Genomic DNA, 27,859 nt, shown 5'->3' with positions numbered 1-27,859 from the left:
AATCCTTAGCAGTAGATGCGGTGCAAGCGATGTTCTTGAACGAATTGCGGTGAATTGTTAATCAAACTGTGTTATTGATCACTTTTGTGGTGAACAGCCCCAAAATCTTGTCATGCGTTTAAAAAGAACAACAGCATTAAAGTGTTATAACCATTTTGTGAATCCTGTTCGAAAAAATTCAATTCAATTGAAACATAAGATCTACGTTCAAAAATTGAGCCTGCAGACATAAGAGTTCAATTAGATCTTGAAACCTTGTATTTAATCAATTGCGGATCGCCATTAGTTTTTCAGAAGTAGATCCAGAAGTTAGTCAAGCCAATAAACAATAGACAAAAAGACGACTCTATCAAAATTTTGGATTTCAATAGTGATATATCATCTTCTACATCCAAACATTACGATTCAGAGGTATACCCCAAAATTTCCGCCTTAGTAAAATTGGCTCGAACATGAGTTACATATAATGAACGAAATTAGATGACATCCTCTGTATTTTAGTTTTCGCAAAAGGGGTTCCGCCAATTTTGCGAAATAAAAGAACATTCGGAGCGAAAAGTAGGTAACAAATCTTGTAGTACGTTTCCGCTCAATTTAGGTATCTAATATTCGCATTCAAAGTATCTCTAATCCGCAATTGAGCCTAATTAAATGCGCGCATTTTGAGCTTGCAAAAGTGGTTTAATATTTAATAAACAATTAAGATTTTATTGAAGCTTTTTAAAGCTTTAAATGGATTTAAATAACAATTTTAATTTAAATGGACTGTTTCAGCCTCTGGTCATCTGGTCACTTGTTCGCCAAGCATAACATCAAATGGTCACACAAATGGTCCTTTTAACAAAAGTAGTAATAAAGCTTTAATAATCACTTTGATGCTCAAAGCGCATTAAATTAGGCTTAATTGCGGATTATATGCGAAATCGAGCTAACTTGTGTGCAAAAAATTGATACGTAAGTTGAGCGGATGCGTGATACAACTCGCGCGAAAAATAGGTTATTAAGTTTGTATTTGTATTCCGCGGCTAAAATTAGGACAATTTTGCGAACACGGGAGACGATATTCCCTCCCATTTTGCCGGTTTCTGCTAAAGTAGCCATTTTCCGCAAAATTGTACCACTTTCAATGTATTAACATAGTAAAAACGAACACGAGATACACACATCGGGCATATCTGCCCGTGACGATTTGGGTATACTTCTGCACTGTAATGAAACTAAATGGGTTTTTGGAAAGCCTTAGGACAAAGTGTTGCCTTAGGTGGCATGCAATTTCCATAGGAATGGTGAAGATGCTTGCACTACAAATTCATAGAAGTATTTTTTATTTCCTTAGTCATTAAGTCGGCTTTTATTTTCAGTTGGCGTTGTCTCGTTTCATTTTTCATTTCACATTTACGAGTTTACGAGCTGCCAACGGAGAGCGCAACAATACAGAAGAAAATTTTAAATTTGTCAAACCAGTAACAAAGTTCAGGTTTTACCAAGGTGACTTTGTAAGTCACGTTGTTTTGGTTGACCAATAAAAGTTGGAAGAGCTATAGCTTAGAGTGCATCGCTAGAGGTTTTTTAATCCTCTTTGTTTAGAACTGATTAACTAGATGTGTCAAAAAATCATTGAAATAGATTAGTCACAATGAAAACAAAAGAGATAACAAGACATGACCTGTATTGCAACCCAATGAATTGAATTAACTAATGACCTGCCAATTAAGTGTTCAACAGCAATATCAAACTGAAACAGGCAAAAAACGCATAACCTCATTTTCTTAGAAATAAAGCAAAATTCAAGAAACAATCAGAAAGTTTTGTTTTCCAGGATTTAGTGTTTTGAGAAACAATAAAAATATTAACACAACATGCAAATATCGACCCTAAGCATCCCTAAAATGTGTACACAATACAACGTCTTAGTGAGAATCAATGGCAGATAAAGCAAAAATGGGCAAAACTAAGGAATTTGGAATAAATTTTTTATTTGGAAATAGGTGGAGCCAGAGTGGAATAAACACAACTGCATTCCAGAATCCTTAACCACAGCCTCCTTATCATGATTTCTAGCAGTTCTAATGGCTCAAAAAGGGACAAGCTAAATAACTTGTCATTAGCATCTGCAGAGATCTGTCATTATTGAGAATAGGGGATAAGACAGCAATGAATACAACAAATATTAGAGGCAAATTTCAAAATTAATACTTTTTTGAAAAAGAAGAGCATTTAGTTCATCGAAAGCAATTTTTATGAATTGAATGAAATGACTAGGTTGATTTAAGCATTCTTAAGAACTGATGGAACCTCTCATAAATGAATCTCAGAGATAAGTCGCATTTTTCATCAAAATAAAAAACCCGCAAAACTCGAAATATTGACAGTTGATCTTGAAAACAAATTTTAAAACAGTGACGTCTCGTTTATTTTAACTCTGTATTGAGATTTTAAGATTTTCATTTGAAACAAACAGTCCTTTGTCAATCGCTTAGCATAGATCGGAACGGCTTGCCTTTTTAGGTTCAAATTATTTGGCCCTCGTTTGCATGCTTTTGCCTTTTGTAATTTTCTAACAATACAATTTTTATCACAATGCAATTAGTCCTGTTTTAAACGTGATTTAAGTTAAGATGGATTGGCAAATATAGAACCAACTCGCGGGAATAAACAAAATATCGGTGTTTCCTTTCACTTTAGCATTGGAAATTTATATAATTATAAATTAAAAAAACCCTGGAAACGAGATACAGATATCGCTCTTCGCGAGAAAATTGTCACTAATTGCAACTAAACTTTCAATTGTGCTCCTTTATCTGAATAAACCGACGATAGAAATAAAAATAACGAATACTCGGAGAAAATCTGAAAAAATGACGTCTTCGTACGACAAATGGTCTCAAAACAATGAAACACGGCTTACAGATAGAGAAAGACTTCTTGCAGAAAAAGTTTATTATTATTTTTTATTATTAGTTTTCGCTGCCAAAAGAGAGTGATTGCGTGTAAATGGTCAGAGAAAACGCAATCTTCAAAACATTTCATTCAAAATTGTCATCAGCATCCACTTTAGAGCTGAAAGCATAAAAAAGTGTACACACTCAACCTCACTTTTCAAATACTATGTTATTGATAGCGCCGTGCTGTGCTGACTTGTTTGCAACTTCTAACTGTTTCCCACTGCTGTCAACACCCATCACGTGACCAAAATTGGGCGCCAGCTGTCGTGTTAACAACCCTGTTCCACATCCCACGTCAATTGCCCAATGTCTCTTTTCTTCGCTGACCAAGGAGACGATTTTGTTCACCAGTTCAGGTGGATAAGATGGGCGAAATTGGTCGTAGAGATTGGACTCGGTTTTATAATTATCCATTATGGTCACAGCCATTCGATATATTTAAAAGGGAACAAGTTGCTAAATTAAATCTATTTATGATTATAGAATAGCTCAGTTTAGGAGATATATTTAATTAGTTCGCGATTATGTTATCGCATCTGCTGTATGGCAATAAATGCATTTTATCAACTATTGGTGACCGAAACCAGTACGCAATTTGATATCAAACATTTATAATTGACAGCAAATCTTTGTTCTTCTGTATAAATTGTAGTATGCTCGCATTTCGTTCTCTGCGAACTCTACATATTTCATTAGGCACAATATGGCATTTCAATTGTCTTTGTCCCTGCGAACAGTAATTTGTTAAAAATAAAACAGCCATGTTAGTATAAAAAGTTCTGTAGAACAAAAAAATAAATATATCATACTGCGGAGAATGCCATTAAAGCTGAATTTGAGAGATTTGCTTGAGACAGAAAAATGAACGCCATAGCCCTTCAGTTCCGTCGCTTCGAATAATTTTTCAACATCATATAACTGGCTTGACGACTGTCTGCCTGTTTGCATGTTGCCTGGATACCCATCCTTTAGTCCACCATGTCGAAAAGCATCAACAAGCAAGAATTTGAATTTTACTGGTTTGCAAAAAATTATTAGGTCCTATTTTTTTTAATACCAGTCAAAAATATGCTGAAATACATTAATGTACAGATTAGAATCAACATGGTGACTTTTTTGATATATTTTTGAGAATATTTCAATACATTTTTCAGTATTTTTTTTTACAATTGACCCTCTCTTCTCTTTAAAAACTCAGCGAAGCGATACCAAGTTTTTGTATACCTACTTAATTTGCTGCCACCATTTTTGCCATCAGTGAGCTTATGTATGGCAACAAAGATTCTACACAAAAATGGTGCAAAGACTCCCATCCTAAGGTTCGAAATCAAAAACAGCAGATCCTTGTTCTGAGGCTGTATTAGAATAAAATTTGTTTAAAAATAAAGCAGCCGTGTTGGCATAAAAAGTTCTGTAGAGCAGAAAATTTAATATATAAAACTGGAGAGCGCCATACCTAAAATGTCATGTACCCACCAAGACATGTCTTATGCACGGTATAATTTGCAATGTACCTAAAGTGTATGACGTTCAATATGGTTCATCTTATAACGAATTTACAGATCTTGTATGTATAGATCTTCAAGATCATGCCTAAAACTTATTTTCAAGATCTGCATTTCCGCGGCCTACCGAGGAATGCCTAAGCAGCTTTGTGAATGTTATTTTAAAACTACATCACCCATTATCTGTCTTTTTATGATCCTGGTAAGAAACCAAATTTTCTGAGCGCTAGGAAAACTTCCATTTATATGGTAACAAATCTTCCAGTCGCCCAGTAGTTGGATAAATTGTACACCAAGGTTTATGGGCGCGACCCTAGACCACTCTGATCAGACCATTTCCCAGACTTTGCCCTCTTATCAGACCATCGTGCTACCCAAAGCCCTCTGATCAGACCGTAGTGCGACCCAAGAATTTGTGCGACCATAGTGCGACCCAGAAGACTTCAGATCAGACCATCGTGTGACCCAAATCCCTCTGATCAGATTATCGAGCAACCCAATTATTTCCTGCGACACTGCTGCAACCCAAAATTTTGCGCTACTTTATTGCGACCAACGCTCCCTCTGATAAGACCATACCCAAACTTTGTCCTATAATCAGACCATTCCTGAATACCCGCTATAATCCGTTGTTATTTGATTGAATTATTCAATTCAAAGACATATACTACTCAAATTAAAATTCAATAATTTAGTATATCTTGTTAAGGTTAGGACAAAACTAATTGATAAAAATATAAACAAAAATTCATTTTGAAGTGCCTCCAACTTTTCTTTTGAGTCATCAAAAACAGTGATAAAAAACTGCAGTCAAATAAATACGGTAATTTAATGCTCTGTGGTCAGTATTTGGGGCAACTTGTACTGATTTTGTTCTCAAATGAGACCGTAGTGTGAATATTGTCTAGACCATTTCCCAGACTTTGCCCATTGAGCAGTCGTAGCGTGACCATTATCCAGACCGTCGTGCAACTCAAGCGTTTCTCAGACCATGTATTTTGGGTCGCACTGCGCCATCAGTGTACGACCCAAATGGTCTGATCAGAGCGGTCTGGCGTCGCGCACCTAAACCTGAGACAATACTTTTCCGCAAAAGTTTAAGAGTTGAATCCTCATTTCTAAATGTTTTTTTAATTCCGATTTTTTGTAGTTTTCTGGATGACTATCAGATATATGAATACATATTCAGTAAAAAATTAACTTACTAAATGGTTTTTGAAACTTGATTTTGGGATCTATCGCCCGGTTCAGAGTAATATTGCGGGAATTTGACGATGCCGCCCCCATACCAGAGGTTAACTTAACATAGATTCTGCGTCCTTGAGGATGAAGTGACCAATTATGTTGGCTATAGCTCTCATTTAGCATCTGAGTACTAGTGCAGGGGATTGTTTAAATTATCGTTTAAATTCAAGCATTTTAAATTATCTTCAAAAATTCCACCAGATACCGCTTTCTCCGTTGTACATACCATTATGGTCTGAAAATAATTAATTGATTTAGACGGCAAATAACCCATTCCCGGGAAAAAATCAAAAGTTACTATATCGGGTTTTATGCGTTTACAACAACAAAATGCTCAATATACCTACCCGAGTCGAGGTCCCAGTTTTACTTCTAGACAGCAGACTGTCTGGGTTGAAGAGTTAGCTTTGAATTTTCTATAAACGGTCTGGAAGAGCTTTGGTTGTCCAAAAATTGTCTGATAATAAGTCTGGGAGGTCTGGAAATGGGTCTGCTAGGACTGATCGTGAGTCTGAAAAATTTTTGGACAGCAATCTGGGAACTCTGGCCATTGTTCTGCAACTTGTCTGCAATTAAATGTGATAAGTCTGATCATGAGACCGGAGATTGTCTTGAATCAGTTTCTACAAATAAAAAATGCTCAATATACCTACCCGAGTCGAGGTCCCATTTTCACTTCTAGACAGCAGACTGTCTGGGTTGAAGAGTTAGCTCTGAATTTTATATAAACGGTCTGGAAGAGCTTTGGTTGTCCAAAAATTGTCTGATAGTAAGTCTGGGAGGTCTGGACATGGGTCTGCTAGGACTGTTCGTGAGTCTGGAAACTGTCCGGACAGCAATCTGGGAATTCTGGCCATTGTTCTGCAACTTGTCTGCAAATAAATGTGATAAGTCTGATCATGAGAACGGAGACTGTCTTGAATCAGTTTGCAAAGTCTGTCCTTGGGTCTGCCAATTGTCAGAAATAAACTGTGCGAAATCTGATCACAAGTCTGGGTTTTGTGAACTTCAGTCCGGAAATTTTGATCTGTGCGGTCTAGCCATGAGTCTGAACATAAGTTTTGTTTTGGAGGTCTGATCACGGGTTGCGGGCATCTGGGAAATGTATCATGAGTATGAGGCGTCTGAACAAGAAAGCAGAAAATGTCTGGACAAGAGTCACGGATGTCTTGCCAGTTGTTGATAGCTGTCGTGTTTTGGTCAGTCAGTGGCAGTGAAGATTTCTGAATCTTTTCTACCAACCTCATTGAAAAATCTCTGGAATCTGCTTAAGAATCGTTGAAAAACCGGAAACGCTGCGCAAAATTTTAAGAGAGACGTTCAGCAAAAACCTGACGCTCTGGCTTGAACAACTACTAGCGATCAGAACGCTTTCTTGAACACATAGGAAAACGCTCAAAATTTTTTTTGGTCATCGTTTCTTGTTTCGCCTGTCACCTCTGACGCACACCATTGTATTGGCTACCAATTCGAGAGGTTGGACTCAACATCATAGAGCTGGCAGAACAAAGCAAGGTCGTCGCTCGCTGGTGTGGAGCCTCCTTGAAAAGAAGATCTCACAAATATTCACCTCATACAGGATACAATTATGCATGATGAAAGCAGATCTCGACTTGAGAGTATTGAAGCTCGGAAAAGAGATGCTCTCCGCGCGTTACCTGGATTCAATTGTCACTATGGCTGCAATATGACAAAAAAATAACAAAAAATTTTTAAAAAGAATTGGCATCTTTTTCGACAGCAGCATTTCAGCAAACAATCAAGACCGCTCTTCCAATTTTAGCCGTAACAAATGTACAAATTTAAAATAGCAACACATAGCAAAACTCTCACAATTTGGGATTAGTGAGAGGTAAAACGTGCTAGCCTTTGGATGAAATTTCCTTTTGATTAGAAACCAGGTAGACACAACCAGTTCGACTCTCAAGTTAACTGAGCTTTCTATTGATTTACCAACTTGTTTTTTTCTGTTTTTTCCAACGCACAGCTATTCATTGACTCATCCTGTGTTTTCTGGGTGAGTGTGTCAGTCTTTCAGGTATCGGTCTGGATTGTCTGGACTTGACGACCTGTTGACAATGCTGTCTGAGTTGTCTGAACTGACTGGCCAGTGGTCGGAAATGTCTGGACGCAGACATTTGGTTGTCTTGCTCGTTTGCAAGTTGTCTGATTTTTCTGTTCATTTTTCAGCGACCTCGACTTGGGTAACAGCCAAAATAAATTCCAACCAAAAAAGTTTGGAAAAACATCAATTTTGAAAGCTCAGTTATAGTGGTCTACTTGTGTTGTACTGCAAAAATTAAGCTGAGATACGAATAGAACGGAGAAAAGACAGTGCTAGAATTCTCCATATTGAAACTTGTTGGCCAATTTAGGCTCAATTTGGAGAAAAAAATGGAATTTCTGACCAGAAGATTTAAAAACCTGTTTGTCAATTGTTAATCTGCAACGGTTTTCAAACACATTAGTGTTTCTAGAAAAATTTTGACAATTGCAAGATGTTTTTACAACGTCCAAAACAATTTTCGTTCTGGGTTGCTTGTCATTTAAAATTGTTATGTAAATTAAAACACAGAAGTGAGCGTGAAAAAAAGTTCGCGACCTTCTTTATACAAAATTTTTTTCTGCATATCCATACTTTTTATTATCTCTCGTTTTCTTACCGTACCGTCCGCGGTTGTTTTGTTTGTTTTGCCTTGTCTATTCTTGGTTTCTTTCTTCCCAATGACATTGCTCTCCCAAATTCTCCTTTGTGTTTACTTATCCTAACATTCCGTAAATTTTACATTCAGCCTCGACTTTTACGCCTCTCTTTTGCTCTATTACGTTGTCATGTGTAACAAAATGTGTTTTTTTTGTTGGCAGTTTTTTGTTTATACTAGTTTGCTTTTTGCTCGTTTTAGTCCTCGTTTTTTTTTAATGTGTGACTTATATGACACAAAGGTTGCTGGTGGTCCGTAACATGTAATTTTTTCATCACCTCTTCACTGGTACTCCGTTGTGATATTTTTAATTTCTGCTGTTGTTTTTAATTAAGTAATTGAATGATTAATAATTGTTTTCATCATTTTGTGACTTAGTTTGTTCAAGAGTTACGGCTGGATTGTTTTTAACTTCCTTTGACAATGCCGTTGCTCACAACAAATCGCTGCTGGAGTTTATCAAATTTAAATATGGTAATATTAATTTTGTTAGTAAGCTGATAGGTTGATTGAGTCCGTGCATTTCTTTAATGTTACTTAGGTTCTGTCTAGTGTCTCATCTTTTACCGTTCCAATCCATTGTTTTTTCTTTGTCATATTTTTTAGTTGCTATCAAATCCCTCTGCTACCCAAATGGTCTCCTTCCATATGTCTATCTATAATAGTTTTTCCTTCACTTCTCTCTAGAATCTTTCTTAGTTAACTCAAGCGTAACGGCTTGTTGGTTTAAGTGGTTTTGTAGCTGTAATGCATATTAGTTTTCTTCCCCGGGCCTGTTCTATCTCTTCTCTTGGTTTTTCACGGGCCAGTCGGCTAACGCTTCCGTCCCGTCTATTAAGTTTGCCGTTTCCTTAGGCGTCGTTCGAACAATTTTTTTCTCCCGTTTAATTGCACGTCCTTTACCCATCGTTTTGGTTGAGTCTTTTTCTTTTGTCGTTCCGTTCTGCTTGACAATTGGTTTCGATCATTTCCTTTATCGTTCTTGCGCCTGACGTTTGGTTTGCAACCGTGCTCCATTGCGTCTTCCACCGTTTGTCTTGCCTTGCTAACACACACGTTTGTCAATCTCGCCATTTCGTTACATACTTTTCCTGGGTACTGTGTTACTTGGTAACAATTTTCCTGCCCTTCCGTGTTTTTGTTATCAACTGATTGTCAACTAGGATCTATATAGCCTCACACAGTGTAACTGCATAGATTTTACTTTACTTTGAAATTTAGCGGCCATAGCCAAAATACAAAAGTATTCGAAAAGACAAATAATGCAAGATTTTCCACCAATGACAACTGCGCAAAACCCCAGCAAATGTTACTGATGTTATAGATCTGATAGAGGGGAGGGTTAAAGATGAGAGATTTGTGTCCAACATGAAGGGTTAAACGGTTGTGGAAATAGGAGGAGGAAAACTTTTGCATTAAAATAAATCGGATAGCCCTTTTTCAAATTATCTTTCCCTTGAGCAGTGTTCAGATGTAATTAAAAATATTGATGAAATACGCCATTCGACTAGAAGCTATGTTGACTTAGTACCTGACAAATACACTGCGAATTCATAATCTACAGAACGACCAATTTCAAAAAACATTTATTTTGCAAGAGTTGCCCTCATGCTATACCATCTCAGTACTGCGATTTCTTTAGCCTTAAAGGGTTTGTTTCAGGAGATCCTTCAAGATCAACTTCTACACTCTGGTTGGGACCAATGTGTTGAATAGTCAAACAATCAATCCTTGATGGGTGTTGAGAAACAAGAATCAGATCAGTTCACATGGCAATTAAAAGCCAAGAGTTCCAGCATGCCTTTTCACTTGAAACTGCCAAATCCTCATGGTTTGAAGCAGAAAATTTTTCCAATTAGAATACCAAATGGAACACAACGGCAAATTATTTGTCGCTAGCAACACGATGAGTCCACCGCCCGCAATCTCCTCTGTTGTTTCAAGTGATCTTCCAGCTCCCGTGATCTCGCCGTCTATAGAAACAAGCGCACCGAATTAAATAGCCGTACCCAATGACCTCAGCTGGCGACACCACAATGAGCAAAACCAAGGATTCATTTCTTGAGTGGACCCTGCTTCTATACAGTATCGCCCAATCTCCCAATAACAGTATCTCCCAATAACAGGCCATCGATCAGTTTGACTACTGTGGTGCAATTCACAAAGGCACGCTGAGACATTTAGACAGTAAATTTGGCCTACCAAAGGTCGTTGTAAGTCCTTTTTTGTACAAATTCAGCAAATTTCCACAACTAAAACTGCAAAATAATGATAAATCTAGAAATTATTTAGCGTGAATTTCAGAAATCATTGAGGTTTTAAATTATTTTTAAATGGGTTTCAAATAGTTCAAGTCTACAAAATTCAGCACTTCCCAAAAATTCCGCTCAAAAGCTACCATCGATAACAAAAAACTAATTGGCTCTCTTCATTGTTAAAAGGCATCGAGTGAAGCCGTCGTTTCTGGTTATTAGGGAGTGTTTAAAGAAGAAGCCAGAATCGAACGGATTAATTAGGAACACGTCCATTGAAAATTGAAAAAAGGACTGAAGATACCATCAAAATCGTTTTAAAGTTAATAGATGCATCGAAGACCTCTTTGCCATCTCAAAAGAGAAGGGCACTCAGAGACCGCAACGAGGTCATCCTCAACATCGTAAACATACTGCTTTTTATGCACTAGCAGCAGTTTGACGCGGAAATGGCACATATTTATAGCAAACACACCCAATCAGCAAGTCAAGCATGTGCTAGAGGCAGAACTTTGGTTCTCCTGCTTGCACGGTATAGAGAAGTTCATACAATGCCTAAATAACCAGAAATATTGACAGGGAGGCTGCAAAGGCCCCCAAAAACCCTATTTCCCGGAGTTGATTAGGTTTCTCTAGCTATGCAGTCAAAAATAGCAACATCAGTAATTAGAAGTCGAAAACAGGTACTGGTAAAGCTTTCACCGGGTCAACAGCCACAATGGAAAACAAGTTTGTTGTCTGTGACGGATGTGAAAAGCTTCATTCTGGCAACAAAAATCCAACTGGCAAATTCTACTGGTACTAATACAACAGATTGTAGCAGCTCTTGGGCGTCCAATAGTGTCGTGGTTAAAGTCGGTTGCAAGGTAGCACAGGAAAAGGAGTATTTTAAATGAGAAGCTTGTCAACACAATAGTGATTGATTTTACCGTGACTCCTCAGACAGATTTAGACTTCGCAGCAATCACTGTACGTCCCTAAGTAAGGGGTACTTTACAACCAGGTTCGGACGTCATTGACGTTAAGTGCATGCAAGAAACCTGGCCACATCCGGTTGTTCTAGATCACGTAAGATACAACTATGGGGAAATTTAGACAACGTTTAGACGCAATTTCCCAGTTAATGTATTTTGCAGTCAAAGAAAGACGGTCTCTGTTCTTTGATCGTTCGAAGATAAATTGGGCTTCAAGCGGACTACTTCCTTCGAGTACAATTTTATTCTCAACATTTTTCGAGCCAAAGTCCATCAAGTAGAGAACTGGCGTGACAAAAAGGTTGTACAATTTGGAGTCGCTTGGCGCGTACACGCATATTAACTCACAATCCGCCGTGATTGCTCGTGCACATGAAATACCCCAATAATAATCGTTCATGGGGGCATAAGATACGATTTTGGTATTCTGTAGGCTGAAGAAAAAATCGAGCACCCGATCATCTAGTTTTGTCATTTGAACAGCTAAACATTTGGGATTGTACGCTCAAAAGAGACAAAAAACTGAAAGAAAAATAAGTGAAAACTAACATTAAAGAATTGCGAAGAAATTACGCAATCGCATTCCAGGACAACCACCCGGTCGCGCAGTTGTCGGACAAAGAGTGTTTCCTACCACATTAGGTAATAAATCCAAAAAAGCCGGGAATGTGCTTTCGGTAATAATTGATGATGCAATGTCATTGACTCTGCCCTGATAAATGTGCTACTACCTTTCCGCTAATATCAATTAGTTGTGTTTGGTGATTTTAAATAGAAAGCTCCTCCAGACCCCGGGTCCCTATCTGGGAGCAACCATCACTGCGTTCTTTTTCTGAAAGAAGACCCCACAACAAACGTTGTTTTGTATCAATACACGCTCCATGTACTCTGAGATGAAAACTCACCCATATGCTATAAACAACGCCATAAAATGCATGGCACGTGATGGTGTCAATTAGTACCGCAACTGCTTCAGTTGAAAAGCAATAGCAACAAGGATATTTCACTAGTTTTTTGAGACAGTTTAGGTACTGCTGCTAATTCATTAGGAGAACGCTTATTAATTAGCATAGTGTTCAAGTTGCCTGGTTCCATTCGTTCAAAGGCACAATTTACCATAGGGTCTGGACTGCTAATAAAAGACAACTGGTTTGTTATTTGGCGGCATTGGGAATATGAAGTACCAAAGAACACGGTTTATGGTTTCTCAATTAGGTTTTTGAACTATCCAATCTTGACAAAATTACTATGCCAAGGAGCTACTTTTTGGGACCCTTTGAACAGCTAGAAAAGCTGATGTGTTTTTAAGTTGCAAAATGTTTTCACAAAGGTTGCGTTTCTCGAAGTTTTTACAAGGTGACACCCTTCTTCTGCACAAGTTTAAGACCCATCGAACCCTTGGAGGTGATTGCCTTTCCAAAACAGGACTCGCAAGCTGCTCTACTGACCGCATCTAGAAACAATACATCTACCGTGCTGATTGTAAACTTAGTGTTTCCATAAGGTTTTAGTGCTCTAACGTATTATTAAGGTTTAAATCGACCTTCAAAAACTTATTTTATTTTACCTGCGCATGCGAGATGCTAGAACATTTTAGCTTTGACTAGTGGAGCCAAGTCAATTCATGCAGTGAACCGACATAGGTCGGTACTCCCTGTTTTTCCGACGAGGTGATTGAATTAGTTTGCTGTGCGAGAGGTCCAAAGTTCTTAAGAACCAAACAATTCCCATTTGAATCGTATGCTGAATTATTTTATAACATCGAGTTCGAATAGTAAAAAAAGAAATTGTCAAATGAAGCGCATCACTGGTCGCTTCATAACTAAAACAACTAAAATTAGGCAACCTTTTCTGCTATGAAAAATTCTTACATTTTCTTCAAAACGACGTATGCACACTGGGTCGTCCACATCCTCTCACGAATGCTGTTGTAATCTCGGTGATAGTATTGGACGCCATTGAGCATAACGAAGCTCCACGTCATCTCCGGTATCTTTTATTTAGAGAACCCTTCAATACCGAAACAAAAGTTTCCGCAAAAAAAAAAATCCGTTGAACGAAGTGGTGTTTTGCCTGGTTGTAACACTTTGTAAGACAAACTAGTCTTGTCTGACTGGCTAGCTGCGTCAAGATGTTTCTGAAGCTGATTTTGGTGCAAAAAGTCCTTGTTTTCATTGTGTCACACGCTCGCCATGTTATTGTCATTTTATTTCTTTGTCACACTCAGAAAAAACATCAACGTCGAGGTAATGATTATCTGCATTTAGTTATCAAGAAACGCTACGCCATCATTAAAGTACATTCTTCACAGCATACCCTAACGTCAAAGAGTTTTTTCGATGTCATTATTCAATTTGTTATTGCTGACCTCTCAGTGGATAGAGGCGCATATCATTTTACTCCATACACGAATACCTGGTCAAATATATTGGCGCATTCTAAGTTACCGTGTGTGCGACTAGAGAAAAAATGAGGTCTTCTCTCTACTTAAAAACTGGTGCCGTTCAAGTTGAAATTGTCAACGAAGCCCAGTTTATGTGCAATAGAAGTGAAATGAATTGTCTCCCGTCAGGGTACTCCTGACTCATTTTGGTCAGAAAGTGGTTTTAAATTTGTCAGAGGGAAGAAAAAGCTCCGCGAAAATATGGAAAACTACAATACTGTTTACATCTCCAAGGAGCCTGCGCACAAATTCATTCATTGGAAGTTCAACCTGCCAAGAGCACAATTGTTTGTTTACGCCATTATCAGTGTTCCTTAATTCAATGACAAAATTTCGAACATGACAGTATTTTTCGTTGAAGAAATACTTATCGCACGCCTGTTGCTTGTGTGGGTGCAGATCTATCCGACTTGGGTGCTCATATTCCGAATCTTTTTCTTCCAGTCAATCTTTGGAACCGCATTCCTTCAATTACTGCGTTCATCAGTTTGATAACCGAAAGCGATATCCCCGTTCATATTCATACGCTAACACCATTTGGTTACGTTAGATCAATAACTACTGCCCGGCACTGAACTGACGTTCTAAATGGCAGATGCCTACCAAGCAACAATTAATGTCATGTGATTTGTCTTCAGTAACTAACCTACTGTTCGAGTTACCATAAATCCGCCCTTTTGTCAAATGGGCACCCCTTGTATCAACATTTTCTAGTGGACTGCAGTATGTTGGTTGTTACGGAGTAAATAAAACTTGCGCTAATTCTCAGAATTGCAAAAATATAATACGTTTAGAATCCACTCTAATTTACGTGTGAAGCTCAGAAAAATTGCAGATAGCATAGTTTCCGTAAATCTAAACATAACCTATCACTTAAACCTTGTTTAAACTAAAAAATTTTTGTTTTTTTTCAGCAAATGGGAATAGAATGGTTACCAGCCTCGATCTTAAATATTAAAGCAAGACTGATACCTGTTAAAATAGTATCAAGCGCTTTGCCGTCTAGACATTTGTTGCTACGCTTTCTACCGATACTTATACGTTATGAAACAAAGCTCTTCATTGCTAATATGGTTTTCTGTCTCTTGAATGGATCTTGAATCAAGCTTCGTGACTTCTGTATTACTGAAGTCTACCCAAATACTCTATTCGTCTTTGGTTTTTCTTTTTTCCCATCTCTCGCTTCTGTTTCGTTTCTATTTCTGTATGCTTTTCTACTATGTAATCAGCTAATTTAGAGTTATGATGGATTTTAAAAAAGCAGTTTCAAACCACCTAAATCAATCTTGCGATGAAATTGAGTAGCTGGCTTTTTCTCTATTGCACAATTTGCAGCCAAGTTTGGAAAATGTGAGTGTGTGTATATATGGCAGCTGAGTTTACTAATTTAACAACCAAATTGAGTAGGGCTTCAAGGCCATTTCAAGCATTAAAGCTAAAATAGCATGACAATTGAAATTTAATGCTACATTCTACTGAAGCTATACGGATTTGTTCACTTTGTTCAACATTTATATTCAGTAACTTTTTTTAGTACGCAATCATCATCATACATGAAGTGTCCTGTTTCTGTAGATCATATTTGTGCTTGTACAGTTTTAACTTTACATCGACTTGTGAAAAGAGAATTAACTTTGATATGCTCAAAACTTTCATTCTGAGGAACAAAGTTGCCAACTAAGAGAAACTTAGTGCAAAGCACATAGTCAGTTGCTCTTACCAGTTTTAACCACGCCTAGCATAGTTTTGATATTTGGTGTTTATTGAAGCCAATCGAGACACAAAAACGGTTATTGAATTATCTGAATATTGAAAATTGAGTTCTATTCCGAGGGCTCCCTTATTAAGTGGACCAGCTAGAACGTTGAAACGTGGTCCATAGTTAGCCAAAGGCATAGTAGCCAATATGTTCTCAGCCCATTTGGCAATTTCGCATTATAAGTTGAGTTATTAACCGAAACTCAAGCAAAATTTGATTGTTTCAATTTGAATTATTTTGTTTTTCTGAGAGAAACAAGTTTGTTATACAGCGAAGCTGTGGAATTAGTTATCGAGGCTAATAGGGTAACAAATAATACAAAGATAACCTACATAAAAGAGGATAACACAGTTCACAAAAGTTAACTGCAGAAACACAATATGCGGACAGATTTGAAACTGCTGAAACGAACTGGGCTTTGTGAAGTTTTCCTTGTTTTTCATAGGAGAGCAGCCGTTACAATTGGTCCGCCGATCCAGACAGTGAAAGGCAAACTGCTGTCCAATCTGATGAGGAGAGTGCCGATGGCACCGCCCAAAAAGAATCAAACAAATCAACAGCAACAGGCCAGTGAGGCGAATAGAAGATTGCAATTCAATAAAGAAATTGAAGTGCCTACCTTGTTCAAAGGAAATCAGCAACGCAAAAGCCAACAAAAAACATGCAATTCAAGCGCAACCAGCAGAGAGGAGTTTCAATCAACAGCTGACAGATACGACAAGAAATTCTAAGACTTAGTGGAAGAAGTTAACACTAAACGACGGCTTGGCTACAAAATAATTGAAGGTTCAGATCGACCCAACAAACTAAAGGTCCTCTATAAACAGACTGTTCACCTTCTAGACGAAAAAAAATACTCAAGCAACTGCAGCGTCGAAACAAGTTTGCACCATACCCAACAAATTTCGTTGAAGAACATCTGAAAGAAGCAAGGAAGTGCAAAGCAAGTTTGGACAATCATTGGCTGGCATATATAAGCAAAGGCACGCAGCACACAATGATTGCAAAGAAAATTTTGCAACTCCAGCAATGAACGACAGCGAGAGCATCAACAACCACCCAACGGGCAACCCAATTGCCCAAACAATGCAAAATAAAGCAACAGTAAGCGGTCAAGATACGGAGAATGTTTCGAAAACATCTTCAGCAAAGCAAAAACGTGAGGAAAGGATGAAGAAAATTGATATCGAATTTGAGACCAAGATGCGATTGGAACAGGCACGTTTCGAACGGAGGAAACTAGAGCTGGAAACACTAATGAAAAAGCTAGAAATCAAGCATCATCTACTGGAGGAAGAGCGTGAACTAGAGCGCAAAGTGAAGAGAACAGCATTAGAGAAAGAGGATGTTCGTTCCCAATCAACTAGTGCACTAGAAAATTCACCTTTCATTGGAACCCGAAGAAGAGAGATGTCTCAGACTGAGACAGTAGGATTGACAACCTTCTAACCCCACATCGGTCAACAGCTCGCTTTGAAGTCACCCCTTAGGTGAGCAGGCATAGTCACTTCTCACGATATTGCAGTTCACGAGACCGTTCCTCATGTGTTGAAGACCGGGATGTTTCCCCCACGCTGTTCTACGATACAACAGTGGTTAATCAGGTAGCAGAAACCTACCAAATCTGAACTTGAACCACTTCGAAGGAGTTCTTTTCGAAAGGCTGGAGTCGTCTAGTATGTTAAATGCTACAGTGGATCAACGACCAACAGAAGGTGATCCAGACTCAAAGAAGATGAGCCATCTGACAATTCTTCTGAAGAGCAAGACAAGGTCAGCAATCTCTGGAATGGGCTATTCTGGACAATTCTATGGTACTGCACGGAGCATTCTGGTGAGGAAGCTTGGATGGCCTCATGTGATCATTGATGCACAACTGGAGAGTCTTCGCAAAGAAAGTTAGGTGAAACCTCTTTTTTCAACAGGTCTGATCAGTTTCTCAATTATCGTTTTGAACATTGTGAATGTGCTCAAAGAGTACAAACAGATTGGTGATCTGCAATCAAGCTCGATACTGTATGTGGCAGTTAATAATCTACCTCAACTTCTCAAAGAGAAGTGTTGGTCTTATGTTGATGATAAAGATGAAGATTGGCCTGATCTGCTTGTGTTTAAAAAATTACTATCTAGAATAAAGTAGAGCGAAGGGAGAAGACTGAAGAAGCACAAATAGAGACAAACGATTCGCGAAAACATCGAACTTCAGTGCAAGTTCGAATGTGAAAGAAACGAAGCAAATCAAATTGATCACTGCGCACTAGCTGATGGCATTCATGGAAAATGGAATTTTTCACTATGCAGGAATATGAGTGTGAATGATCGGTTCGCAGCAGTGAGAAAGCAACGCTTATGTTACGGATGTCTAGGCAAAAGACATGGAATAAAAAATTTTAAAGTCAATGCGTGCGGCAAAAATGGATGCATCAAGAAGCACAACCGATTGCTACACTCAGAAAACCAAATAATCGAGGGCAATCTCGCAAACAACGTAAGCGCAGCAGCAATCAACCAGAGTAACGAATTTACGAGCTTTCATCAGATAGTTCCTGTCTCAATACAGAGCGGTAGGCTGAACACATATGCTTTCCTCGACAGATGATCAACGGTTTCATTCATCGACCAAATTGTGCCCGAGAAGTTACGAGCCCAAGGCACCCATGTGCTGCTCAACATAGCTGGCATACATGGAACAAAGAATTGAAGACAGAAAAGGTTCCTCTCAAGATAAAGGACTACATTCAAAGGTGCTTTCAATCGAAGCGTTTGCACACCCGTCAATCTCTTTAGGAAACACAAACTACAACAACAACAAGCTGAAGCAAAGTTTCCATCATTTGAGTGTTTTACCCAAGAAAAGTTTCAACTTGAGGAAGTTGGCATCATCCTTGGTCAAGATGCCTATGAGCTACAACGCCCATTGGACTACAAGATAGGAACACGAAGTGAACCTTTCGCCGGTCTAACAGAGCTAGGATGGGTAGTCAGTGGACCTATGATGGCCGAAAGAAACCTGGTGGGACACCAAAACCTATGCTTCTGAAATCAACGTTTTCAGTCACTCAAAGAAGGAACTGCAGGCACAGAAGGTGCCAGAGAGTAAAAAAACTTTTTGCAAAGCATATAGTCAGTTGCTCTTACCAGCTTTAACGACGCCTACCATAGTTCTGATATTTGGTGGTTATTGAAGCCAATTGAGAAACAAAAAATGGGTTTTGAATTATCGGAATATCCAAAATTGAGTTATATTCTGAGGACTCCCTTGTGAAGGAGACTAGCTAGAACATTAAAACTTGCTCCATAGTTAGCCAAAGGCATAGTGACCAACTTGTTCTCAGCCGATTTTGCAATTTCGAATTATAAGTTGCTTTATTAACCAAAACTCAAGCAAAATTTGATTGTTTCAATTTGAATTATTTTGTTTTTCTGAGAGAAACAAGTTTGTTATACAGCGAAGCTGAAGACTTAGTTATCGAGGCTAATAGGGTAACAGGCAATGCAACGGTTATCTACATAAAAGCGGATAATTCAGTTCACAAAATTTAACTACAAAAACACAATATCCGGGCAGATTTGAAACCGCTTTGTAAAGTTAGTTTTCCTTGTCTTTGATAGGAGAGCAGCCGTTACAATATATATATATATATATATATATATATATATATATATATATATATGAAGATATATATATATATATATATATATATTGAGATAAATATATATATATATATATATATATATATATATATATATGTATATGTATATATATATATATATATATATATATATATGTATGAAGATATATATATATATATATATATATATATATATCTTCATTTATATATGGCACGTATATATATGAAGATACATATCTTCATGGCACAAGATATATATCTTCGAGGTATATATATATATATATATATATATATATATATATATATATATATATATATGTATATTTCGAGGTAAATTAGCAATTTTTTAAAATATCAATGCTGTTTATTTGTTAATTCTTCTTTCACGTAAAACAGATGAATTGATGGTAACTTTTATATTGTTCCATTAGCTTCAGATAATTGCATCCTTATGGGAATTCAGTTTTGAAAAGTAACCTGTTTGGCAAACGCGCTGAAATGCATACAATTTTCGAAAATTTACAAATTTAGTTTCTAAAGTTTGCAGCTTCAAAGGGCTCACTTTTAACACAATTTCTTGAGCCATAGCCACTGCGTGATTCGTATTTAAATATCAGAGCAAAAAATGCTTGTAATTGAAGATATCTTTTTGTAGGAAAGTTACTGAGTTGTTGACAACCGTTACATTGATGTAAAGATATAAGCCAAAAAATATCTGAATTTTGTAGCTAATTCAATTTCAGAAGGCATTACATTACTTCACGAAAATTTATCGAAATAAAATGCATTTTTTCTAATTGCTCGCACACCCCGATTAGAGTCAACAGCAGAACCTGATTATCTTGACTGAACCTTTGTGTGATCTTTTCTGAACGTTTCCTGTGCTCGGTCAAAAAAAATTAGTGGAGATTAATGAGTTTTTACCAAAATTTTCATTGCAAAGCAAACATGTAAATATAGACAGCTGTAGTTTTCACCAGCTGATCACACTCAGCAAAAATTAACCAAAAGTTTCATTTTGAGCTGAACCATCGAAAAGTTGCTGCTGTGACACATACAACGAATATAATAAATAAGCGTAGTAATTATCTCTAGCATTAAAATGTAAACTACTCAATACCATTCAATTCTACAACTTGAAACTACAATATGGCTACTGCGACAGTGCAGCCATCAAAAATCAAGTTAGACTCAAAAACAGCCAAGTCTGATGGGAAAAACGTGAAGAACAATGAATTAACTGTATCGCGGGACGGTGGTGGACAACCTCCAAAAAAGGAAAGAGTGAGACACAAGGAGGTGGAAGAGGAGCCGCGAAAACACCGAAAGGACAAGTTGGTGTTCATTTTGTGACTTGGCATTTTTTGCAATCTTTTCCATTATATTTATTACGCAACGTAGACAAATGTGACGACTGATATTTCCCTTATTGAAGCTACTCTGAACCTATTTTTGCTAACTTATCGCTGTTCATACTCACGTCGACGACTCTAATCTTATAACATGGCCGTGAATAACACCGACATTTTTGAGTAAATCTATATTCAACAAAATGAACCATTCGCCACGTAATGATTTATTGACAAAGCTGAAGAAACTTTGTTTAAAATTACTCGTGATCAAAATGACTCGTGGCTAAAGTAGGACGGGTTTAATGCATGGAACAGTTTCTATCCGGGGAAATTTTTTAAGTCTTCTAAATGCCCTTGGCATGGGTGTATTTTTTATTCGGAGGTGTAGATTGAGATATCTGTCAAATACAAACGGCTCTTTCCCATTATAGCCCATCCATGCTCTTGAGCTCTGGAACTTGAACATTCCTTATAATCCACTTTCTTGTTTCCTGTTCCTCGAGGCTTCATCTCTCTAACCAGGTATACGTTAAGCAAGTAGAGCTTCTTGTCAAACAATGTCAAAATTATCTTACGCCCAATTTAGAATAGGTTGTTCTTTCTGAACTTTCTAACAAACATAAAATTGTAATTTAGGTACATGTTTAGCAATATTATATAGGAAGAGTAGAGAGAGAGACAGAGACAGAAGGAGCAAGAGCAGACATAGAGACAAGGATGTGCACGATGGACTGGCCAGGTATGCGACTGTTGATGAGTTCGAAGAGAACGAACTGGCCACCAAACTGAAGCCACTCTCATGGGACCAACTCAAGGTTAGATATCACCCACCTACTCAGCTATCAGCTCATACTAACTGTGACCCAAGTGAAATGATACTTCATACTTAGTTGCCAAGGCATGCAACGTGTTAACTTTATTTTGACACAAATGGAAATACCGCACCCGGGCCGAGGTTTCACCCCTATTTCACCCCTAATTAGCGGGGATTAGGGTGTAATCCGTTTTCCACTGTTATTTATCGGGGAAAAGAGTGTAAGAGTGTAAATTTAAAAAATTTCACTTTAATTACACTCTTTTATTCACTCTTTTTACACTCTTTACAAAGAGTGTAATTTAGGGTGGAATGATAAAAAATTACACTCTTGTAAAATTACCATTATTACCAAATTAAAACGTAAAATTGTAGTAGAAGTTTGCGCAGTGGTTAATGCAAAGGTAAATGTACTATGTTCGACATAGGAAAGAGCGGGGGATCAATCCTCACTAACTCCTTCCACCTTTATTTTTTAAAATTACACTCTTGTAATTACACTCTTCCACCCTTAATTAAGCGGAGAAATAGGGGTGTAATTTTTTTATTTTTACACTCTTTACACTCTTCTCCCCGTTATTTTTGGGGAAAATCCTCGGCCCGGGCAGCATGATCGTTTTAATACGTTCTGTCATACAGATTTCGTTACTGTATACAGAGTGAATTAAGCGGCACCAAATTACAGAATTTATTGTTCAGAATTATTGGCTATTTCGCTGAGCGAATTCGTTTTTAATTTTGTATGTTGAAAATCTGATTTTCTGAGTGCTAAATATTTGTGCACTTAGCGACGCGGATTTAGTTATACTTTACAACCTTGTAGTTCGCTTTGCGAATAAAGGCTTATAATTGTTTTGACACCATTGAATGATTAGTGGAGCGAATATCAGGTTTAAAAGAGAGACAACTAAACTTGAATTAAGATTCGAGAAGAATGGTGAAATTAAAATTAACTGAATTTGATCAACAATTTGATCACAACTAAATGTTTCCAGACGCGGCAACTCAAATCACAAGACTACATGAACAGACAATGATTTCAGTTAAAATATGTAAACAAATTGAATAAACGTGAAACATGAAGATTTGATCTCCAAACAGGAAATTGACAATGAAATTAGAACTAAATGCTAAACAAAATGATCTAAATTAAAATAACTAAAAATTAAACAGATTTGCTATTTTCAAATTGGTAGCTCCATTTATACTAAGTCATACTATACCACAATTCCTCCTCGGCAGAAGAAATGACGACGTGGTTTATCAAGAAATTAATAACATATTTACTGGTTACTATAAATAATACTATAACGTTTTTAAAAGTTTTAATCGGAATCGCTTTCACTTAATCTTTCTGCTTCACCGACTGTCATGGACGTTCCTGGCCCCTCGTAGTTTGGTGAAATGTAGTACTGAGTCGGGTACAATTGTACTGAGAGCATGGGTGCACTGTATTGTCCGTTTCTACATTTTGGCTTTTTGCTGCAGCTTTCTTGATTGAGGAAACGATCAACTTATTTTGGATTTGTGTTTGTTTAATTAGCTGTCATCTTTTGCCGAAAACGATGAAGGTGCCGAAAACGATGAAGTTGTCGGCAGGCATGTTTGAACAGACGCTAAGGACTCGTCTGATTCCGTAATTGATGGAGAGGATCTTTTCCTTTTCGTTTATGGCTGTAGAGCTGCAGATGCCTTGGTTGCAGCTTTCTTTTTTGGCCTTGATGGTGGCTCCGCAATTACGATTGATGTTAATGGTAACTCCATTGGCGGCGAGGAATCACTCAAAATTTCAGAGGGTGGCTGTGGCGGCGCTGGTGCTACTGTTTTCTTAGGTTTGGCCGGCATTCGCACTTTTAGCGCTCTTGGAGAATGAATGGATGAAACGGCGCTGGCGTCGTCTGCAACCTTTCCATGTTTCAGTTTCTTGTTCCCCTCCAACTTCTTCCTCGCTTCTCTCGCATGTTGATTTATCAGGTCCTCCGTTATCTTCCCTGACGGTACTTTCGGTCTCCTATTTGCGTATATTTGGAGATCTGTTTGGCGCTCTGCCTTTGTGCCAAAGTTTCGCCAAATCAGAGTTGCGATTTGTGACTTCTCTCTTCCCTGGTTCCTTTATGACGGAAGTATAAGCACCTGTCTTGACTACAGAAGAAACAGGAGCCAGAAACTCGTAATCTCCATCAAGACTATTCTTTGACCTTTTGTTCCTTGGTTTTTTCTTGGCCAGTTTCACAGAAAGGGAAGTCTCCGTCCGGGGCACTGCCAGACCAACATCAGGGTGAGGAACTTTTCTTGATTCTTTGTCTGGATCTGCGTTCTTCCTCCTTGCCGCATCTATACTCAATCTATCCTTTTTTTGTTCCAACTCTGTGTCGCTTCTAGCCTCCAGATCCCAATTCTCCCCGATATTAGTTCCTCCCAAATGGACTGTTTCCATGTCTAAATATTTGTTCAAAATCCGTTTATATGTGAGACTACTAGGATCAGGTTCCGTTGAAATATTACTTAAGAGGTTTTTTGCTTTTCTGCCAAAATTTGCCTCAAGTGGTCGTATATTTATAGTCTTTTGACGGCATATACGTAATTGGTAAATAATAGAATTTATCAATATTTTTAAGTTAAATTGATTTCGCGCCGCCGTTTTAATGCAAGCTAAACGATTCTTGATTGCTTGAATTGGCCTTTCAACAAGTCCGATTGCTCTGTGATCGTGTATTGGAGCTTCAATTAGTTGTATATTATTTTGATTACAAAATGCTTTAATTTGTTCAGCAGTTTGACATCGCGCTTGGTCTAATCTAATAGAACGTGGAATTCCGTTTAGCAAAGCATAATCTTGAAGGAATTTCAAATTATTATCTGCATTAGCTCTATCATATACCTCCACTGTCGGAAATTTAGAAAATCGGTCTATACATGCAAGGAAGTAAACTTCTTGATTTTTCTCATTATAAATTGGTCCGCCAAAATCAATTTGAATTTCTTCATTTGGTACTTTGCATAAATTTAATGGTGCCCATTTGCTAGCTGGAATAATAGACTTTAAATTTTTACCGACTTTGACACAGGGTTGCACTTTGCTGTTTTTGTTTCTATATCACGATGCATGTATGGCCACCATGCATGCGTCGCCATATCTGTCATTCCCCAGCTTCCTGGGTGCGTTGCGTGGATTGCCTCCAAATAGGCATCCTTGATTGAATTCGGTATTGCGATTCTGTCGTCCATGCATACACATCCATTGTTTACGTGTAAGTCCCTCCAAAAGCTTTGGATGTATGGGGAAATCTTTCTCCATCTGTCCTCATTTTCCGTCAAAACTCAGTCTCTGATCTCTTTAAGGATTGCGTCTTTTGAAGTCAGACTTGCCATCAGGGTACTGGAAAATATTTTGGACAGCGGGAAACCGAAGGCGTCCGTATATAGATCATCCGTAGAGGGTGAGGTGACCGTTGTAGTATCTGTATTGGGCGTTGAGGGTGTTGCTGGTACTGCGGGAGCCGTGGATGGGCCTGCTTCGTCTGCAAATCTGACCTTAGGTGGTTTTGAGTGCTTTACTTGCATTAGGGTTTCCTCGTCGGAGTTGGACATCGTGAGTACACTTTGGAATTTGCATGCGATTCGTTGAAAATTTTTTAAATTTTTGGGCGACTGTTTTGTAGGACCATTTAAGGCCAAAAGCGAGTGTGAAATGTTTGCTGTCTCGATTTAGATATTAGAATTTGAGTTATTTGGTGCTAATTTACTAATTGTAATATCATTTTCCGTAAATGCAGAATATTCTGAACTTCGCGGTGCGAATTCACTGCATAATTTGTTAATGGAATGTGGGGTACGTGCGGGTTGTTTTGTAAGCGGATTTCGTGCTGCAAAATCGATGTAATTCACAGCATTTAATAAGAAGCGTTTCGCGCTGCGTTTAATCACATCCATTTTAGCAACTATGAATTGCTTGTCATAAACAGATATTTTAACGGCTTTTTGTTGCGGGTCGCGAGAGATATAGTCAACTAGTCCCTTTTTTGAACCAGGAAGATGATCAATCGTAAAATCGAAATGTAGTAGCCTATCGACCCAACGTGTTAGTCGACTATTATAAGATTTATTAGCTCTAATTTCTCTCTTGATCAAAAGCAAAGCTCTATGATCAGTTATTACAGTGAATGGTTTGCCATATAAATAATACTTGAAATGTTCAATAGACCAAACAACGCCCAATAGTTCGAGTTCATTGATGCTATATCGATCATATACAGAATTCAAAAATCGCGATGCGTAAGCCACGGTGTGCCAACCGTTTGGAGTTCGTTGCTCTAAAGCACAACCCACACTTTTACGTGAAGCATCACATTTTATGCGTGTTTCTAGGTTAGGATTAAAATGCTTTTTTTCTGTTGTTTACGCGATCTTCTCTTTTATCAATTTGAATTGTTCTTCGTGTTCATCTGTCCAATAAAATTTTGTATTTTCCTTAAGAAGGGTGTGCCACGGTGTGCCACGGTGTGCCAACCGTTTGGAGTTCGTTGCTCTAAAGCACAACCCAAACCTTTACGTGAAGCATCACATTTTATGCGTGTTTCTAGGTCAGGATTAAAATGCTTATTTTCTGTTGTTTACGCGATCTTCTCTTTTATCAATTTGAATTGTTCTTCGTGTTCATCTGTCCAAATAAATTTTGTATTTTCCTTAAGTAGGGGTCTAAGTGGATAACACAGTTGCAACAGATTAGGAATAAATTTGCCCAGATGATGAACTGATCCCATAAAAGATCGGAGTTTTTTGAGATTTGAGGGTGATGATAATTTTTTGATTGCATCCGTTTTATTCGATAATGGTGTTATACTTGTTTGAGTGATACTATATCCAAGCCACTCAATGTTATCTTTTGCAAAATGACATTTTGCAAGATTGATTCGAAGGTTTTCTTGATCTAAATTTATCAAACATTTCCGTACAAGATCGAGATGTTGTTCAATTCCGCCTCAATTCCGCCTCCAATCAGTATATCGTCCAAAGAACAGAATATATTATTTAGGCCGACGAGTGTACAGTCAATTGCTTTTTGAAATTCTGCTGGCATATCCGTTAAACCGTAAAATCTTTTTTTTTGAAACGATAAGTGCCGGTCATATACCCGCTTACAAGATTAAAGTTACAATGGCAGGCGGTATCAATATGTAAATTTAATTGACTATAAGCGTACTGCAAGTCGCGTGTCTTAAAATAAGCTATCTCTTGCGGTGCGGTTGACAGTGTTTGCCAAATCGTTTGCATTAGCTAATCGATATTCGGCAACTGGTATTTGTTTTTGTGGATAGCTTTATTCAAAATTTTCGAATCTAAGGCTATTTTGATTGATTGATATTTTTTGACTGTTATAACGATAGAAGATATGAAAAATTGATCAGAGCAGTTTGTTAAGTTTTCAATATGTCCTTCATTTAACAATTTTTCGAGTTCAATTTTTACTTTTGGCTGAAGATGAATCGGTACATTTCTCGCTTTTTGATGCCTGACACTATACTTTCTGTGAAATTTTGAGTTGACTGTATGATTTTTTGATTTTCCTATTCGTGATATTAGTTCAGGAAATTCTTTTGCAGTGATCTTTTTTATTAGACAGGGTGTTTCTATGTTGTTGATTTCTATGTTCGGGCAAGGCCTTGTGAAATTGTTGTCCCCAATTGGTCAAAAAGATCACGTCCAAGAATGGGTCGAAATCCGTCTGCTACTACCGTTTTTTGCTTCTTGGATTTTCCAATCATTGCAACGAACTGTCGTTTTTAAAGTTCCTAATGTTTCGACTATATCAATCGAAAAACACTTTAATTCGAGGGGTTTCTTCTCTGACCATTGAGATTGCGCACAATTAAGCATTATTTCCCTGGCGAGTGACATATTAGTAATAGTGCAACCACTACCGGAACTTAGGAGCAAATGACAATCTGTATTTCCAATTGTTATTGTCATATTTTGCAGTGCAATAGACGGTGTGCTAATGGTTTCTACCGTTGCAACGTAATTATCCTCCAAAGAACCGTAGTCAGAGTTGAATTGTTCATTATAGTTTATATAATTTACGTTTTGATTTTCAGAATGTGTATTTTGTTCTGTAGTCTCAGCAGTTTCTACATTATTGATGAGATTATCTTGATGAGAGTTTCGTGTAGTATTTAATTTTTTCCGACTTACCTTTGCGAAATGGTTGAGAAAACCACAACGATTGCATTTCTTAC

General features: G+C 37.7%; 2 protein-coding genes across 4 annotated transcripts in view; both read left to right on the top strand.

The window, feature by feature from the left end:
* LOC142336253 (uncharacterized) overlaps positions 1 to 27,859 on the top strand; it is a 372,851-nt gene that overhangs the window by 151,357 nt on the left and 193,635 nt on the right. The gene's annotated exons all lie outside the window — the stretch shown is intronic.
* Positions 20,497 to 27,859, top strand: part of LOC142335811 (uncharacterized) — a 43,703-nt gene continuing 36,340 nt past the window's right edge. Inside the window, exons 1-2 of the mRNA XM_075384140.1 lie at positions 20,497 to 20,791; positions 21,471 to 21,624. Coding sequence (XP_075240255.1) covers positions 20,607 to 20,791; positions 21,471 to 21,624 — 339 coding nt within the window. The 5' untranslated portion in view covers positions 20,497 to 20,606. The remainder of the gene's footprint in view (positions 20,792 to 21,470; positions 21,625 to 27,859) is intronic.

The sequence above is a fragment of the Convolutriloba macropyga genome, chromosome 3, assembly GCF_964194025.1.
Source record: "Convolutriloba macropyga chromosome 3, txConMacr16.3, whole genome shotgun sequence".
Taxonomy (NCBI): domain Eukaryota; kingdom Metazoa; phylum Xenacoelomorpha; order Acoela; family Convolutidae; genus Convolutriloba; species Convolutriloba macropyga.
The sequence above is the reverse complement of the archived record's forward strand: the minus strand, read 5'-3'. Positions and strand labels throughout refer to the sequence as shown.